This window comes from Anoplophora glabripennis, unplaced genomic scaffold (genome assembly GCF_000390285.2).
Source record: "Anoplophora glabripennis isolate ALB-LARVAE unplaced genomic scaffold, Agla_2.0 scaffold131, whole genome shotgun sequence".
Classification (NCBI taxonomy): Eukaryota; Metazoa; Arthropoda; class Insecta; order Coleoptera; family Cerambycidae; genus Anoplophora; species Anoplophora glabripennis.
In genome coordinates, this window is record NW_019416249.1 from 1,050,067 (window position 1) to 1,065,684 (window position 15,618).

General features: G+C 30.6%; 2 protein-coding genes across 2 annotated transcripts; both read left to right on the forward strand.

Moving 5' to 3' along the window:
• Positions 1-2,084: 2,084 nt before the first annotated feature.
• On the forward strand, positions 2,085-6,418 carry LOC108904566. Its single transcript, XM_018707175.1, has 3 exons — positions 2,085-2,356; positions 5,059-5,615; positions 6,256-6,418. Exons 1-3 carry the CDS (start codon positions 2,141-2,143, stop codon positions 6,350-6,352), a joined length of 870 nt encoding a protein of 289 aa, XP_018562691.1. The 5' UTR covers positions 2,085-2,140; the 3' UTR covers positions 6,353-6,418.
• Positions 6,419-9,576: 3,158 nt separating this feature from the next.
• On the forward strand, positions 9,577-14,773 carry LOC108904565. Its single transcript, XM_018707174.1, has 2 exons — positions 9,577-9,882; positions 14,141-14,773. The coding sequence occupies exons 1-2, from the start codon at positions 9,774-9,776 to the stop codon at positions 14,710-14,712; spliced, it is 681 nt and encodes a 226-aa protein (XP_018562690.1). The 5' UTR covers positions 9,577-9,773; the 3' UTR covers positions 14,713-14,773.
• The last annotated feature ends 845 nt before the right edge of the window (positions 14,774-15,618 follow it).

The following is a 15,618-nucleotide window of genomic DNA, read 5'->3' on the forward strand; positions in this document are numbered from 1 at the left end:
AAGAAAAATTTTACTTTTTAAATTAATATATCGTAAAATAAAACATATTTCTTTAAAGATAGAAAATAGGTAACTTTATTTGTGATGACTAAATCGATATTAGCGTATCTTTGAAGCTGTCGGCAAGCACATTAATAAGTTTTAAATAATTGCGGAAAGATTCCACAATTTACAAGGAAGAAGAAGATAACTGATTGTTACAAACCAAAAATTATCGGAAAAGAGCTGGCCATTCAAAAGTAGATCTCAAAAGATGTAATGAAAAGACCGCTAATTTCAAATTTACAAGGTAGCTAGCCCAAAAAAAATGATTCACAAATCATTTTAAACGACAACGTTTGACTGCATATTCACGACGATAAATAAATACGATCTACGAAAAAAAGTTAAAGCACAGCAATCAACATTTTGTTTTCATCGTCTACTGAACTCAAAGATTTAAAACCGTGACACTGCTTAAATAAAACAACCTTTTCAATGATGCTGTCCGTTTAAAGAAAATACGTCCAATGTAAAAGTTTTGACCGCTAAAAGGGGAAGGTAGCCGGAGAAAACTATCACCCAGTATATCGACTTGACTAAAAATTTAAAAAATAATACGCCATAGTAATCCAAATAAATGTGCCAAATTTTAACGCGATCGGTTATTAATTAAATTAATTTTAATTTTGACTTTGAAGGCCTGTAACTCAAAAACCAAACATTTTTTATTTAACTTTTTTTTCGTAGTTCGTATTTATTTATCATCGTGATTATGCAGTCAAACGTGGTCGGTGAAATTTGCTGATACCCTGTATAACGTCAAATAACAAGAAATGTTTTTTCACGTATTTAGAGAAAATAGTTCATGACATACTTGTTAAAAATATCTATGGTAATATTAAGAATACCTACCTAAATTGGAAAGATAGGTATTAAATGTCTAACATATTGTATTCATTGGAATATTCTGCACAGATTGAGTTCTACAACAATTTACAGAGACTTGGTAGTGTTTTCCGATATAAGACGGTATATTAAGAGTTATATTAGATAAAAATAAAACAGGGCATCAGTCTGTTCTCGACGACTCATATAAGCAATCAATGTCGACAATCTTCTAAAGAAATTATATTAAAGTTTTTTCTAATAATTGCTACAAATTTGATATTGTACGCATCAGTTAGTTACCTTAAATTCTAAAAATCTTAAAAAATATTTTGATCTGATTCAGTTAAGAAAATATAAATATTTTGGAGGAACCAAAGCACAGAAGCGAAACTTGATTTACTATGCAATGCACGTATTGAGAGTACAATGTTTTTAAAACCTCGGGTGACATAAACTATCTGCTATTTCTTAACATGAACCTTTACAACCTACTGCCTTTTGTAACAACTAATCTATATGACAATTAAATAGCATTTTGCTGTCGAAAATAATCACGAAGTTTTTGATTTCAGATACCTGTTCAATGTTAAGTCAAAAGAATACTTATCAATAGTTTCTAATGGTAGTAATAAATCTGTGTTAAGAGTTTATTCATTGAACTATTCTCAATGAATCTATCAAGATCGGTCTAGAGAACTAGAGAACAATCGGCAAAACTACTTATTTTAGAAAATGTTTTTATACCATCTGCTTACATTGACAATTGTCTGTGTTGAAAACATGAGTAGATAACAAAAAGCAGTGGCCCCAAATGGGAACCTTGAGGCACATCAGAAGTAGTTACATAAGGAGCAGAATGGAAGAACGAACACCAACAATGTAGTCTCAAATATATACCGACATTGTGGTTCACTCCAAAGCTTTAGTAAAATCGATGCAGACAAAGTCCACCTGTATTTGACAGAGCAACGTACTCAATAACATTCAGAATAGTTTTTCAAATTTGTTTCTATCGACTTATTAGGCAAAAAAAAAAACGTGTTGTGATTCAATCATACTGGGATTTACTTTACTGGAAAGATTATTCACTACAAATCGACACGTCTTAGACAACCACCTCCTCGTAGAATAGGCCGAGGTCGCGCCACTGACCTCCACCGTACCGATATCGAAGCCCGGTCGGTTGCAGACACTTCTTCAGTTGATATCAAAAGTCCTGCTGGGGCGTTTGGAAGACTATAGAGCTACCAGTCAGTCTAGTCGCCGCAGTATGGCGATCGCCATCACGATATGCCGCTTCTGCATGGTGGTGCTCCTGGTCGTCCTGCCAGGACAGTGCGCCCCCAGATCGAAGGGCAGCAAGAGCGGCCACCGGAGCGCCCCCCAGACGGTGTACGACCAGAAGCAGACGGGGGATTATAATATCCAGTTGCACTTGAAGGATTTCCAGATCATTGCTTTATTGGGGGATGACTACTTTGGAGGGGTGAGTTTCGATTTTTTCTCTCTCACAGTGTGTCCTGTTTCAAGGAGAAGACTTTATAGTTTTTTCTTTATTAAATAATTTTGCTTCTACTCAATTGTACAAAAATATAGTTTTAAGTGGGTTAATATATACAGGGTGTCCCCTATTAAGAAATGCTCTTTTCCAATAATTAACGTGTACAGGGTGATCGTCTTAATCATTAATCAGTCTTACATTTTGGGGATTTTGCTTAATCAAAAAATGATCTATAACATATTTACGTTTCTGAATAATTAAGTAGGCGTTGTTGGGTAAAAAAAATATTTTTTCTGTATCGGTAAACTGCCTATTTCGTACAGTATATCCAGAGATTTCATTGAGAAAATTTGTTCAAAATTAAAGTTTATTCCTACATATTTGGAATAAATCAACCGACTTTGATTTTTCTATGTAGATAAAATGGTATTTTTGTGTAAGAGATCAAGAAAAACATTATTAGAAGCTGCTTATAATTAAAATTCATATTAGAGTCAAGTTTTATGACAATTTTTTTAAATTTTAAAATTAAATGATTGATCAAGTTAAGAAATCAAAGACTAATTATTATCTTTGCCACATGCACATAAATTTTAATTTTGATTAACTTTTTCTACAAAATATTTCGATATATGAAAAAGGAACTTTACCTAGATAGAAAACAATTAGTTTGGCTCTAACTAGGCCTTAATTATTTATAAGCAAAAATAGTTTATTACTTCCTAATTATACAAGATCGTTTCCCAAATTGCAAAACTTATAATTTTTTTATTTGTTCTGGCACCTACAGCTAAGATTCTCAGGATAAAATCAACGTCTCGTATGTCCTATATTTTTATATATACTATTAAATAAGAGAAAAAATTCGTTCGAGTAATAAGCGAACTGATAAGTTAATTTTACGTAGCCACATCTTTTAATAAGATGTATTTTCAAATATTTTTTAAATCTCACGTAAAATAGTGCTGGATTAAAAGTATACGAATCAGAAAGGATAGTTTTGGTCAGCAAGGTATGTTTTCCGTAATAATTTGTTTTTTTTCAAAAGTCTGCCAAAAAATTTAAACTAACTTTACTACTACTACTACTACTACTACTAACTAATTTGACTAACTTTAAATAAAAAAAACTAAACAGTTTTACAGATATTAAAAAAAAATAATTTTAACAAGTCCGTATCTCGAAAATGAAGCGTTCAACTATCTATGCTCATATGAACATTTTTCTTATTTTAAGATATTTTATAACTAGATAAAGGGACACCCTGTATGTACAGCGAAACTGTTATAAAAAAATAGAACTCAAAAAAAATTTTTTTTCCACACTTTATACATGATGTCAGAAAAATAGTCTAACGGGGATTCTGGTAAAAATTTTGTCATGGTAATTTCCTTTAACATCGTTTTTCATGATACAGGATGTTAATCAAGTACGTCACAAACTTTGAGTGCTTTTATACCAGATAGGTTATAAAAACATATCCTCAAATCTATAGTTTTTGAGATGCAGGAATTTGAAATTAAAAAAAATATACTTTTTCAAAATATTTTTGAATAACGTTTCATACAGAAGATGAAATTTAGAATAATGAATTGCCTAATTAAATGTTAAAATCCGTTTAAGTCGGATGAAAGTGTATGATTGGGAGAGATACAACGAGGCAAAGAGCCAGTTTCACTGAAATTCATGATTAAATTTTTTGAAAATATGATCACTACTTATCATTCTTTATAGTGCTTCCAAGAAAAAAGCATATTTTCTAACATTTTATTCGAAAAACAAGCCATTTTTGATATATTAGTTACTTATTTTAACTCTCATTGATATTACCATGAATTTAATTAAACCTAAAATAATTGTAGAGCTACTTGTTCGCAAATAAAACATGTATCTGCCTCTTTTTCTAAACGTACGATTTCAAATAAAACGTTATCATGAAATGTCTGAGAATACAGCTGAGGCAGTTTTTTTCTGCCCATGTGTGGTGTTTCCAAAAATGTATCCTTTTTTGGAAACACCACAGAGAGTTACAAGAATGTCCCTGCTATCTCTTAAGAAAATTCCTACGTCATTGATTTTTTCAGACTTGTCATAATGGGGTTTTATTTAAAATGGCGTTTCTAGTAAAGAGATCCTATGAATTTTTTATGGAAAAACGAGTAGATCTAGAATTATTTTTTATTTTATTGTTTGGTAACTCCAATGAAAGTTAAAAAAATAATAAATAGAAAAATTGCTTCAGAGATATTTTAAAAAAAATATATTTTTTTAATTCCATCACCCTGTATCTCGAAATTTACATAAATTTTTAGATCTATGTTACATAATCTTTTTGACTTAAATTCGCTCAAAGAATCAAATTTGTCCAAGTACTTAATTAACATTTTGTGTACCTCTTAAGTTTTATTTTTATTATCAACAAATAGAGCAAAATCTGAATAATTCAGATATTTCCAGAGTTAAAGTAAGTCTTGCCATATTTGTTTTCACTTATTTTACAAAAATTTATATTTTTATATATGTTTTTTAATCAATATCTTAATTTAACTATATATGCACATGGTTGGGTGGAACATTTATATGTATTTGAAAATAGGGCCTATCCTGTTATTCAAAAAATTATTTTCGACGCCTAACATGACCCATATGAAAATACCTTTTGTTAAATATGGTTTCCAAATTTTCAGGATTACGATTACAACTACGACTACTCAGATTTCACCTTAAAACCAAGCACCCACAAACCATCAACTGAAGCTGGATCATCGCCGCCATCACCCACCACTTCAGCTCCAGAGAAACCATCTTCAACATCAACACCATCAGTCGCGGTTTCAATCTCCACAACACCCTCCAAAGAACCACCGGTAAGGAAACAAGAAACACCCGCGACAAACAAAAATCCAGACAAACCAGCTAAACCGGAAGCGGAAAAACCTTCAAACGAGATGGAGAAACCTTCAACTACGTCTGCCAACGTCACTGAAGAAGTGGTCGAAATAGTAGAAAGTTCTACCGTACCACAAAGAGAAAAATTCGAAGAACCCAATTCACCTGGTAAGATAAAAGTACAAATCATCGAAACCCCAGTGGGGATAGTACCTGGCGAGGTGTCCGACAAAGATAGCATTATTAAGGAAGGGGAGGTACTGCATATAAAGAGGTGCGCAGCGGGATTCGGGAGGGATAAGTTGGGGAGATGCAGGAGGTTGAGGAGGCCAGGTTCCAGTTCACCTCACTTACCGTAAGTAGCGCAAGATGTACAGGATGTAATATTACAACGTTCAGAATGAAGGACCGTTTTCCACGTCAAAATTTAAGAACCTTTTTTCTATAAACATTTGCCTTCGTTTTTAAGTGTGTACAGTGTTGAAATTTAAGAAAATATATGATATAAATATTCTAAACATCTGATGAATAAATGCAGATGTTCTGGTTAAATTTTCCTTAATAAATTATGGCACTTCACTGGGAAAATTTTTTTTTGCATCTGAACAGATTTTGTAGAATCATTTTATCAAAACCGAAAGTTATATAAAAAAGTCAAAAAGTCATATTTGTTCAAATTAAAATTTGAATTTCGATAAAATATTTTTTATTCCAGTAGCATGCTTTAATTTATATTTAAGGAAAATGTATCCAGCAAATGTCACAGTTACTTCACTTATTTGTGCAAACAAAATTCGACTACAATATCTTTATTTGTTTAGATGTTTAGAAATATAACTTTTATTTTTCAAAAGTGCAACATTGTATCATTTTTGACTCGTTGTAGTGTCACACCCCTAGATACAAGGTGTTGGCAAATTAATTTTTTTTTTAATTAAATTTGTTTATACGTTTTTAAAAAGTAGTAAAACTAATAGCTTCTGGTTTCTTTTCAGGTATAGTTTTAGTAGATTAGCTAACAGTTTGGCGTCAAGGCTTAGGCAATCATCATCAGAAGAATCTCTACCTTCATCAGAATCCTCAGAAGACTAGTGATTATTATTTAAATTTTAGCTTTAATTTAATTTGTGGTATATTTATTTATAACTTATTATATTTAATAAAAATAAATTAAAACTTTCAAACTTTTTAAGAATATTTTCCTAACGTATAAAATGTAATTTTACATAATTTCTAACTTTTCTCTCATAATCACCAATAAGACCAAGATCTGTAATATCATTACTTCTACTGAGCAATCGATAGATGATATAAAAATAGTTGAAAAATGTACTCTTCTTTCACAAAATTACAGAGAGTCAATGACATTCCCTTAGAAGAATTATAATTTTTATGCTCTTAGGTATTTTAATTATACCAGTAACATATGTAAAACGATGCACTAATGTAATCAGATTGTACATTAATTTGATGAATTATGCATAAGATGACTGCATTACCAAGTTGTTTTTACCTCAGCAGCATAAATAATAAGTGGGTAGCCACAGTATTCTACTTAAGTTCCCAGAATACAAAAAAGTCATCAACCTGCAACCTCTGATATTACAGTGTCTTTTTTGTACTCTTACACGATGCACAATTAACATAATTTTATAAATTATTGGTTGTGAACCAGAGTTGTAAAAACTCTGGAAATCTCGATACTGTATCGCTTATTACAGTTAAAACTCGTTCCAGGAGTAGTCTTCTATACATTTCATTTTAAAAGTTCTCATATGATTTAAAAGAAATTATTAACATCAACACACAAATGTAAATACATATTTTGAGCATGTTGATGCTGAGTACGTCGCGCAATGATGAAAATTAGTAAAACGTTGACAAATGTATAATTAATAGAAAGAAATGAACATATATTGACGTTTTAAATGTAAGTCAATGGGTCAGCTAAATATAGAAATTTAAATATGTGTCTATATTTAACGTGACGTGAGATAATTTAAGACTTTTGCATATTTGGCAGTTCAGAATGTGAATGACTGTGAATTAAGTAAATGCAATTTTATTACTTTTTTTCGAAAACGAATATTAATTAAATTATATTATTTTAGTATTTTTTAGCCAGCATTTTCAAGAGAAACTGTACATTTAAAAATAACGCATGCAGTTTGGTATCCACATGACAGTTGATTCTTTTGGAAGTCTTCACATATGTTTCTGGTGGTCAAAATACTTAGGGTGGTTAGTGTCTCGTCCTTGGAACGCACCATTTTTTGTGTGTCTATGTTATTAGAGGAAATAGATAGGGAAGTAGATTTTCATAACTATTAATATGTCATTAAGGAAAAGATAGACTGTTCAGATTGAACCGAAACAGCATTGTTTTTGATTATTATTTAAATGGCTATTCATTTAAACTTTTTATGTATACCTAACTAAACACGTTTTTTAAAACAATTTTTTATGACTTAGGTTATACTTTATTATAAATAAACGCAAAACGACTTACCACTGATCTGGAGCCAATTTGTTAAATTTCCCAGGAGGATGAGCATTAGTCTTGTCTTGTTCATGTATTCTCAAATTATGAAATCAGTGAGGAATATTATTCCTCCAATAAAGGAATTTTGGTCTTCCTCGGCTCAACAACACAAGATAAGCTGAAATAAAAATACTACCTATGTTAATTTTTTAAAATATCTTTCGAAAGGAAAAACGAACAAAATAAAAACACAAATTTGTAGCTTTGATAAAGATTGGTGTGTCACGTCGTTTCAGAAAACCGAAATTAAATGTGACAACTAAATGCGGTTTACAGACAAAATTAAAAAATATAGTAATGTACAGGATGACCCATTTCAAGTTAACAAAATTATATGATGGCCAGAAGAAATGGGTCAGCCTATATAATCAATCGAAAACAGTTTCAACCTTAATTTGGACCATTTTTATACAAGATGTTTCCTAAGTACGATCAGAGATCAGCGACAAATACTAAGAGTACCTTCTGTACGTAAAATTGAATGGAGAATAGGTTTAGTCAAAATTGTCATACCACGCGATAGAAAAAAGTTATGGTTATTTAAACATTACACAAAAAAAAAGTAAAGTAAATATTTGAGTTTATCATCATCAATAGTCCCAGTTTCAAGAATTTCGTCAAATTGCCATGTTATTGAACAAAAATATAATCAAAATACCAAACAAAAATTTTTTCTTGGACGCCCTGTATCTTAAGAACCAATCCGTTGCGGGCCCATGTTCATATGAACTTTTTATCTTAAACTTAGTCAAAGATTCATCCTTTAAGGTTTGCACAAATCTTAATAAACACCCTGTATATGATGACTTAGCACTAATAATATAATAACAACTAATTAGTCTTATACTTACTTACTTATGTCGTTTGAGTTAAATAAAATCGAGATACCTAATACATAATTAGATTTATCTGTCTGTATAATGTTGTAAACTACAGGGCGATTCACAAACGGTGACCAAAAATGAAACCTGCATTCTTTGGTGAATTTTAAGGGGTTTGTCCTAGGTATTAACTAGAGCGCTTCGTTAAAAAGATATATGGTGTTAAACTTAAAAAAATATTTGTAATGTTTTTTAATAATTTAAAAACTAGTACCTACGTGAAATAATTTGAAATTGGGCACATGCGTATTTATGTAAACATTGTCCAAAATCTGAGGCCTTTTTCTAAAATTTAGATGCTTCAGTGGCATACTTTCTAAATAAAATGGTAGGCCACTGTTTTACGGTAATAATCATGTTATTTTCGAATTCGTCATTCGTGTACAAATTACTACACCCTTATGTTTTTCGACATAAGATTTTCGAGTAAAATTTAAAAAACGAACTGAAACCACCGGACACTGACAGCTTAGTTTTGGAAAGAGCATAAAATGTTCACCTTAGTGGTTTTTTGACCATGCTGATATTTTAACACCGAAATTGTTGTCTACTTGCAATCTTAAAAATTTCGCGCATTTGTCTGAGTTTGCTAAACATCACCGACAGAAGAACCTCAGCTGTGTTCAAACAGTGAAATGAAAATAAAAACACTGTGTGTTAGCTAAGTTATCAATTAATAATTTTTTTTTTTCACACCAATTTACAAAACACAAGTTGTTCATATGTTTCAACTAAGTGGCATCCGCAAAACTGATATTAGCAAAACTACAGAAGACTCGTCTTAAATGAGACACCCTGTGAAAACAAAAATTCTAAAAATACGATAATTTCTCAAGAATACATTTTGAGGGTTTTGGAGGACTTCCGCCTTAAAACTTTTTTATGCATCCACCCCATGTCCAGAAGCCCTGGCCCTTGTATCTTCTGTCTGCTTCTTCGTGGCTCTGTGTATGTGCTGCAGCATTGAGGTCGCTCATCTCGTTCCCGTTAGAGACGAGGCACTTCACTTACGGTAAAACGAGTCTCCGGCCAAAAGGAGGCTATCTGCCCGGACAGTTGACAGTCGTTATCCACTCAGTGCACGGCCAACATGATGAAAATTTTAATTCTGATCGCCGTCGCGGCGGCGGCGAGCGCTTCGCCTATACCTGGGGGCAAGGAAGTGAGCGAAAGGGTGCTGTACGACCAGAGGCAACAAGGTAACTATAGCGAAAGCTAGGATTATATAGTATATGGGTATATCTAAAGTAATGTATTTCGTATATCAAAATTAATCGCAAATATGTGATATTTGTTGCAAAACATGTTTTATTTATAGAAAGGAATAAATATATAATTATGTTTAGAAAAAAATCTCAGTCATTTTAAATCTTGGTATGATGAGTTGTTATTCACAAGGTATAACTAAAGTAGTTGGGCAAATTTTAATGGAGAATTCTATTTACGCCACAAAAAAAAAGATTCGTAGGAAAAGTGTTTATTTGATTTATTATTATGGTTATTTCAAAAATAATAATAATATGACGCTTTTAACAATAATTACTTGAAGATAACACATTTGTAGAAATATAAACTATTATTACTATATAAAGTCGATTATTTGAATTTTAGTGACAGCTTACTCAGTCTTTTCCCATTAATATCTTCCTCAATTCATATATATGTGTTATAATGGCTTTGAATCTAATACTCTCTTAGTTACTTCTGGTATACCTCAAGGACCTAACCTTGGACCATTTTTTTTTGTTTTATTTATTAATGATCTATCTTTAACACTAAAATCTAATCATTTGTTTTTTGTCGGTGACTTAAAACTATTTTGGATATACCTACATTACATTAATGATTATTTAATCTTACATAAATGTCTAGATGTAATTACTAAATACATAGTGTTTTGATAATCAGTTATCCATATTGTTCTTTACACATAAAACTTGAACCTCTTTTATTTAACTATAATCTTAACGGTAAATTTTCAAATGATACAGTAATGTTAAAGATCTTGGAGTTATCATGAACGAAACATTTTCTTTCATTAATCATTTACTGTAATTAGATTACATTAAATGGTTAATATTTGCTATTAGAAACTAGTCGTCTTTGATTACTGTAGCATTATTTGGTAGGTACTTTCTATAGAATTTATTCCTTTTTGAACTATGTAAATGCGACATTAAAGTTTGGTGAAGCATTTTAACTACACCCTGCATATCTAATAAGTAAATTATGTTTAAATTTCAAACTAAGAAGTGCTGCAGGTCTTCTAAAACCATGTAATAATAAAGTATCATCGAAAAAACGAAAATATTATTCCTATAATGTTGTTTTCTTTCAATCTGTTCAAAATTGGAGACACAAATAAGTTATTAATGCACCAAACTTATCAAAAATATTTAATAACATGGAATGTAAACAATTTTAATTAAAATATTTATAAACATTATATTTAATCATATCTTTGTTCCGTACATCAAGACAACGAATTGATAAACTGGGAAAATTAGAATATATATTTTCTCATTACATTTGGCACACAATATTACGTCTTAATTTTGATCTTTCTATGACCTAAAATGATATTACTGGCCTCATTTTCACGAACGTAAGATATGATAAAGATATAACTACTACGACTGACATAATTGCTCATCGAAGCGCCGAATTTTCACTTCCAAAGTGACACATTTTCTATACGAAAATTGAAATGAACATATAAAATTTCTAAATAATTTTCGTCAAAATTTTATGGTTATATTTATATTAAAATTGTTTTTTCTTTTNATTCCGGAGATATAAACAAAAAATCAATTTTTTTTTAACAACTTTAACAACCTGTATCTCTAAAACGAGGCCGTTCTAGACCTATGTTTACAAGGCAAACACCTATTATTTTAAAGAGATCTATCTGCCCTCGAAGTTTCCTGCATAAAATTCGGACCACCCTGTATATGTGTTATAATGGCTTTGAATCTAATACTCTCTTAGTTACTTCTGGTATACCTCAAGGACCTAACCTTGGACCATTTTTTTTTGTTTTATTTATTAATGATCTATCTTTAACACTAAAATCTAATCATTTGTTTTTTGTCGGTGACTTAAAACTATTTTGGATATACCTACATTACATTAATGATTATTTAATCTTACATAAATGTCTAGATGTAATTACTAAATACATAGTGTTTTGATAATCAGTTATCCATATTGTTCTTTACACATAAAACTTGAACCTCTTTTATTTAACTATAATCTTAACAGTAAATTTTCAAATGATACAGTAGATAATGTTAAAGATCTTGGAGTTATCATGAACGAAACATTTTCTTTCATTAATCATTTACTGTAATTAGATTACATTAAATGGTTAATATTTGCTATTAGAAACTAGTCGTCTTTGATTACTGTAGCATTATTTGGTAGGTACTTTCTATGGAATTTATTCTTAAAGACCTATTAACGGCACGATCTTAACTTTTTGAACTATGTAAATGCGATATTAAAGTTTGGTGAAGCATTTTAACTACACCCTGCATATCTAATAAGTAAATTATGTTTAAATTTCAAACTAAGAAGTGCTGCAGGTCTTCTAAAACCATGTAATAATAAAGTATCATCGAAAAAACGAAAATATTATTCCTATAATGTTGTTTTCTTTCAATCTGTTCAAAATTGGAGACACAAATAAGTTATTAATGCACCAAACTTATCAAAAATATTTAATAACATGGAATGTAAACAATTTTAATTAAAATATTTATAAACATTATATTTAATCATATCTTTGTTCCGTACATCAAGACAACGAATTGATAAACTGGGAAAATTAGAATATATATTTTCTCATTACATTTGGCACACAATATTACGTCTTAATTTTGATCTTTCTATGACCTAAAATGATATTACTGGCCTCATTTTCACGAACGTAAGATATGATAAAGATATAACTACTACGACTGACATAATTGTTCATCGAAGCGCCGAATTTTCACTTCCAAAGTGACACATTTTCTATACGAAAATTGAAATGAAGATATAAAATTTCTAAATAATTTTCGTCAAAATTTTATGGTTATATTTATATTAAAATTGTTTTTTCTTTTTAATTTATTGAGTTGTACAGTAAGACTTATTAAAAACATCCCTCTTTTTTTTTGGGGGAGGCACAATTCGAATTATTTTATTATCATGTAAAAATGTACTACTTGTTCTTCCAATTATGATGATCCAGTTGGTAACCCATGACTTGCTACGATTTTTCTTGGAAGCGATTTTTCCATTCCATTATCTTCTGCAGATTTTATTCTATTTCTTTAAACGATAACATAACTAAATTACTGTTCAAAATGTGCACATTTCATTAATATACAGGGTGTTTACAAACTTGGAGGTTAAATAAATATAGGCGCAATATAGTAGAAACATGAAATTAGATATTTTTTATATTTTTGGTATCAAAGAACATTGTTTGACATCATTTGAAAAGACTTTCATAAAAACTTTTTGAAATTATTTGAATTAGCTTTAATACCTTTAAAATACAATAAATTTTTTAAATTCAAATTTTAAACCCTGAATTCAGTCTTTTAAATTATGGCCGAAAAAAATAGATTTTTTTTTATTTAAACTAACTCAGTGTGCGTGCGTGAATATGGCCTTTGCTGGAAACACGAACAAGAACAATCACAAATAGCACAATATTACAAGCGTAACATTTAATTTCATAAATAGTAATTTATTTAGGGAATGTGGATATGTCTCCGCGACCCCTGATCTAGATTTAATTTTGTGCACTCCATTTATGATTCCTACATTAGTTCTGATGACATTCAACTTATTCAGGTGGTTTAAAACGCCTGTTTCAGGTTTATCCGTGAAATTATAAAACATACAGTTGCTGCATTATACTTATTTGTATCTGTATCATAAAATTATAAATTTCAAAGCATATCTCATTATCTTTATTGTAAAGTAAACTGATGTACATAATCTTCATGGAAGGTTTAACGGTAGATTAACATCTCTGATCCATAAGACTGAACAATTTTAACGCTATTTTTCTCATCAAATAATTAAAATTTATAATTCTTTATCGTCATTAGTAAAAAATTTGTCTGTCATTCGTTTTAAATCTGATTTTAAACAAGATCTTTTCCATAACCAGTAGAATATTTATCCTTTTCACTATGTACCTACTGTTTTTTGCTTTAATGTCCTCCATCTACTTGTTTGTTATAGTTTATATGTTTAGACCAATATGTCATTATTAGGATGTAATTTAATTAAATTATATATTTATGATTAAGATGAAAAACAGAGAACCTTCTTGTACCAGGAAACAGGAGTTCATTTGATCCTTGACAATTTCTATAGTTATACATTTTTTATGATAATATTTTTTTGTATAAACTCCATTGTTGCGAAACAATATTTCATTATTAATCATTTTTTCAGGAGAACTAAACGTTAGAGCGGATCTCAAAAACTTCATGATCCTTATCATCCCTACGCCCTCCGTACCGAACGCTTCGAACACGGCCACTCTACTGGACCTCCTCTCCAAATCTCTACCTTCCAGGCCACACCTGAAGCGGATCAAACCCACGTTGGTACCGACACCCGACGCGGCAGAAGAGACCCAACACTTCATCGAAGCCAAATCTGCTCCCTATCACGTAGACATCACCAAAACCAAAGAGCAGTTGGCTAAACTACGCCCCGGCAATGAGGAAATCTTACTAGCAACCTCCCCGAACATCGCTCTGGTCAAATCAGGGTCGGACTCGCCCTCCGTGAGGATGTCGAGGTCTTCAAGGGCGTACGTCTTCACCGCGCCGACAGAGGAAGAGTACACGGTGACCAAAACCGAGGATGTGAAGAAGGTGGTGAAGAAAGATGGCAAAAAGTTTATGAAAGAGGCTCCCACTAAACATACCTTGGAACTGTTGGGGGCGGAGAATGAGCAGTGCGGTCCGGAAATGGAGAGGGATTCGAAGGGGATTTGTAGGACAAGCAAGACTTTATAACTGTTTAGATTTTCTATATTTTGTATGCCTAATTTATTTGTAATTAATTTATTGTAATAAAATTAAGTTTTATATTAATTGCATTTGTTTAAATGGAAAAGAATTATTATAAACTGTGAAAAAATGGAATGCACTGAAATTTGATACAGATAATTTTTAAGTTTTCTAAATGCGTCAGTGTTGTTAGTTTTTGACAATATACTAGATCTCAATAGCTAAGGCTTTTCCTTGTGACACTTTATGACATCTTTTTTGAGGTTATGTTCCTTACAATTTAGTTATGTCATAGTCATATAATAATACTAATGCGTATATAATTTAATTTTGCATTAGAAGGTACTCTTGGTCCATACCTAAAAGATAGATCAAATTAAGCTGAATTAGATCAAGTGATCTCAGTATATTTTTTTCTTAATCATTTATCGTCTTTTCTTTTATTCCATTTTAACTACCTACCTAATACTAAAAACTAGTTTAAAACTGGTCAGTCAATTGCATTTGTCTCAAAAACAGAGATTTCGGCGGTGAATACACAATTTTTATGTAAAATTTTTGACAATGTAGCAGGTACTTATAAAAATGTCGTCAAACGTCAAGGTCGCTATCAAATGTCATTGGAAAAGGTCTAAAAGATAGTTAAAAATTAGTAACACTTACGTATTTCAAATCTCAAAAACTTACTCGTACTTATTCTAACTAATCTTAATTATTCTTTTGAACTCTTCTTCGTAACTATTCTTTTGAAAATTTTATTTAAAAAAATCATCTCTGATCTACATTTTTTTATTACTTTGAAAAAACTATTGAAGATGTAACTCATTTTGTGAAAATATTTCAAAAAGTGATTATTTGCATTAAGTACTTAAAAAAAATTGTAAGAACCTAAGTCCTAATAAATAACGTAAT

What these genes read in the sequence shown, in the direction of transcription:
- LOC108904566 (XM_018707175.1), top strand. Translation starts at nt 2,141, where the DNA reads ATGGCGATCGCCATCACGATATGCCGCTTCTGCATGGTGGTGCTCCTG. An exon ending in GGGATGACTACTTTGGAGGG is followed by an intron (nt 2,357 to 5,058) that starts GTGAGTTTCGAT and finishes CCAAATTTTCAG; the next exon opens with GATTACGATTACAACTACGA. An exon ending in TCCAGTTCACCTCACTTACC is followed by an intron (nt 5,616 to 6,255) that starts GTAAGTAGCGCA and finishes GTTTCTTTTCAG; the next exon opens with GTATAGTTTTAGTAGATTAG.
- LOC108904565 (XM_018707174.1), top strand. Translation starts at nt 9,774, where the DNA reads ATGATGAAAATTTTAATTCTGATCGCCGTCGCGGCGGCGGCGAGCGCT. An exon ending in GTACGACCAGAGGCAACAAG is followed by an intron (nt 9,883 to 14,140) that starts GTAACTATAGCG and finishes TCATTTTTTCAG; the next exon opens with GAGAACTAAACGTTAGAGCG.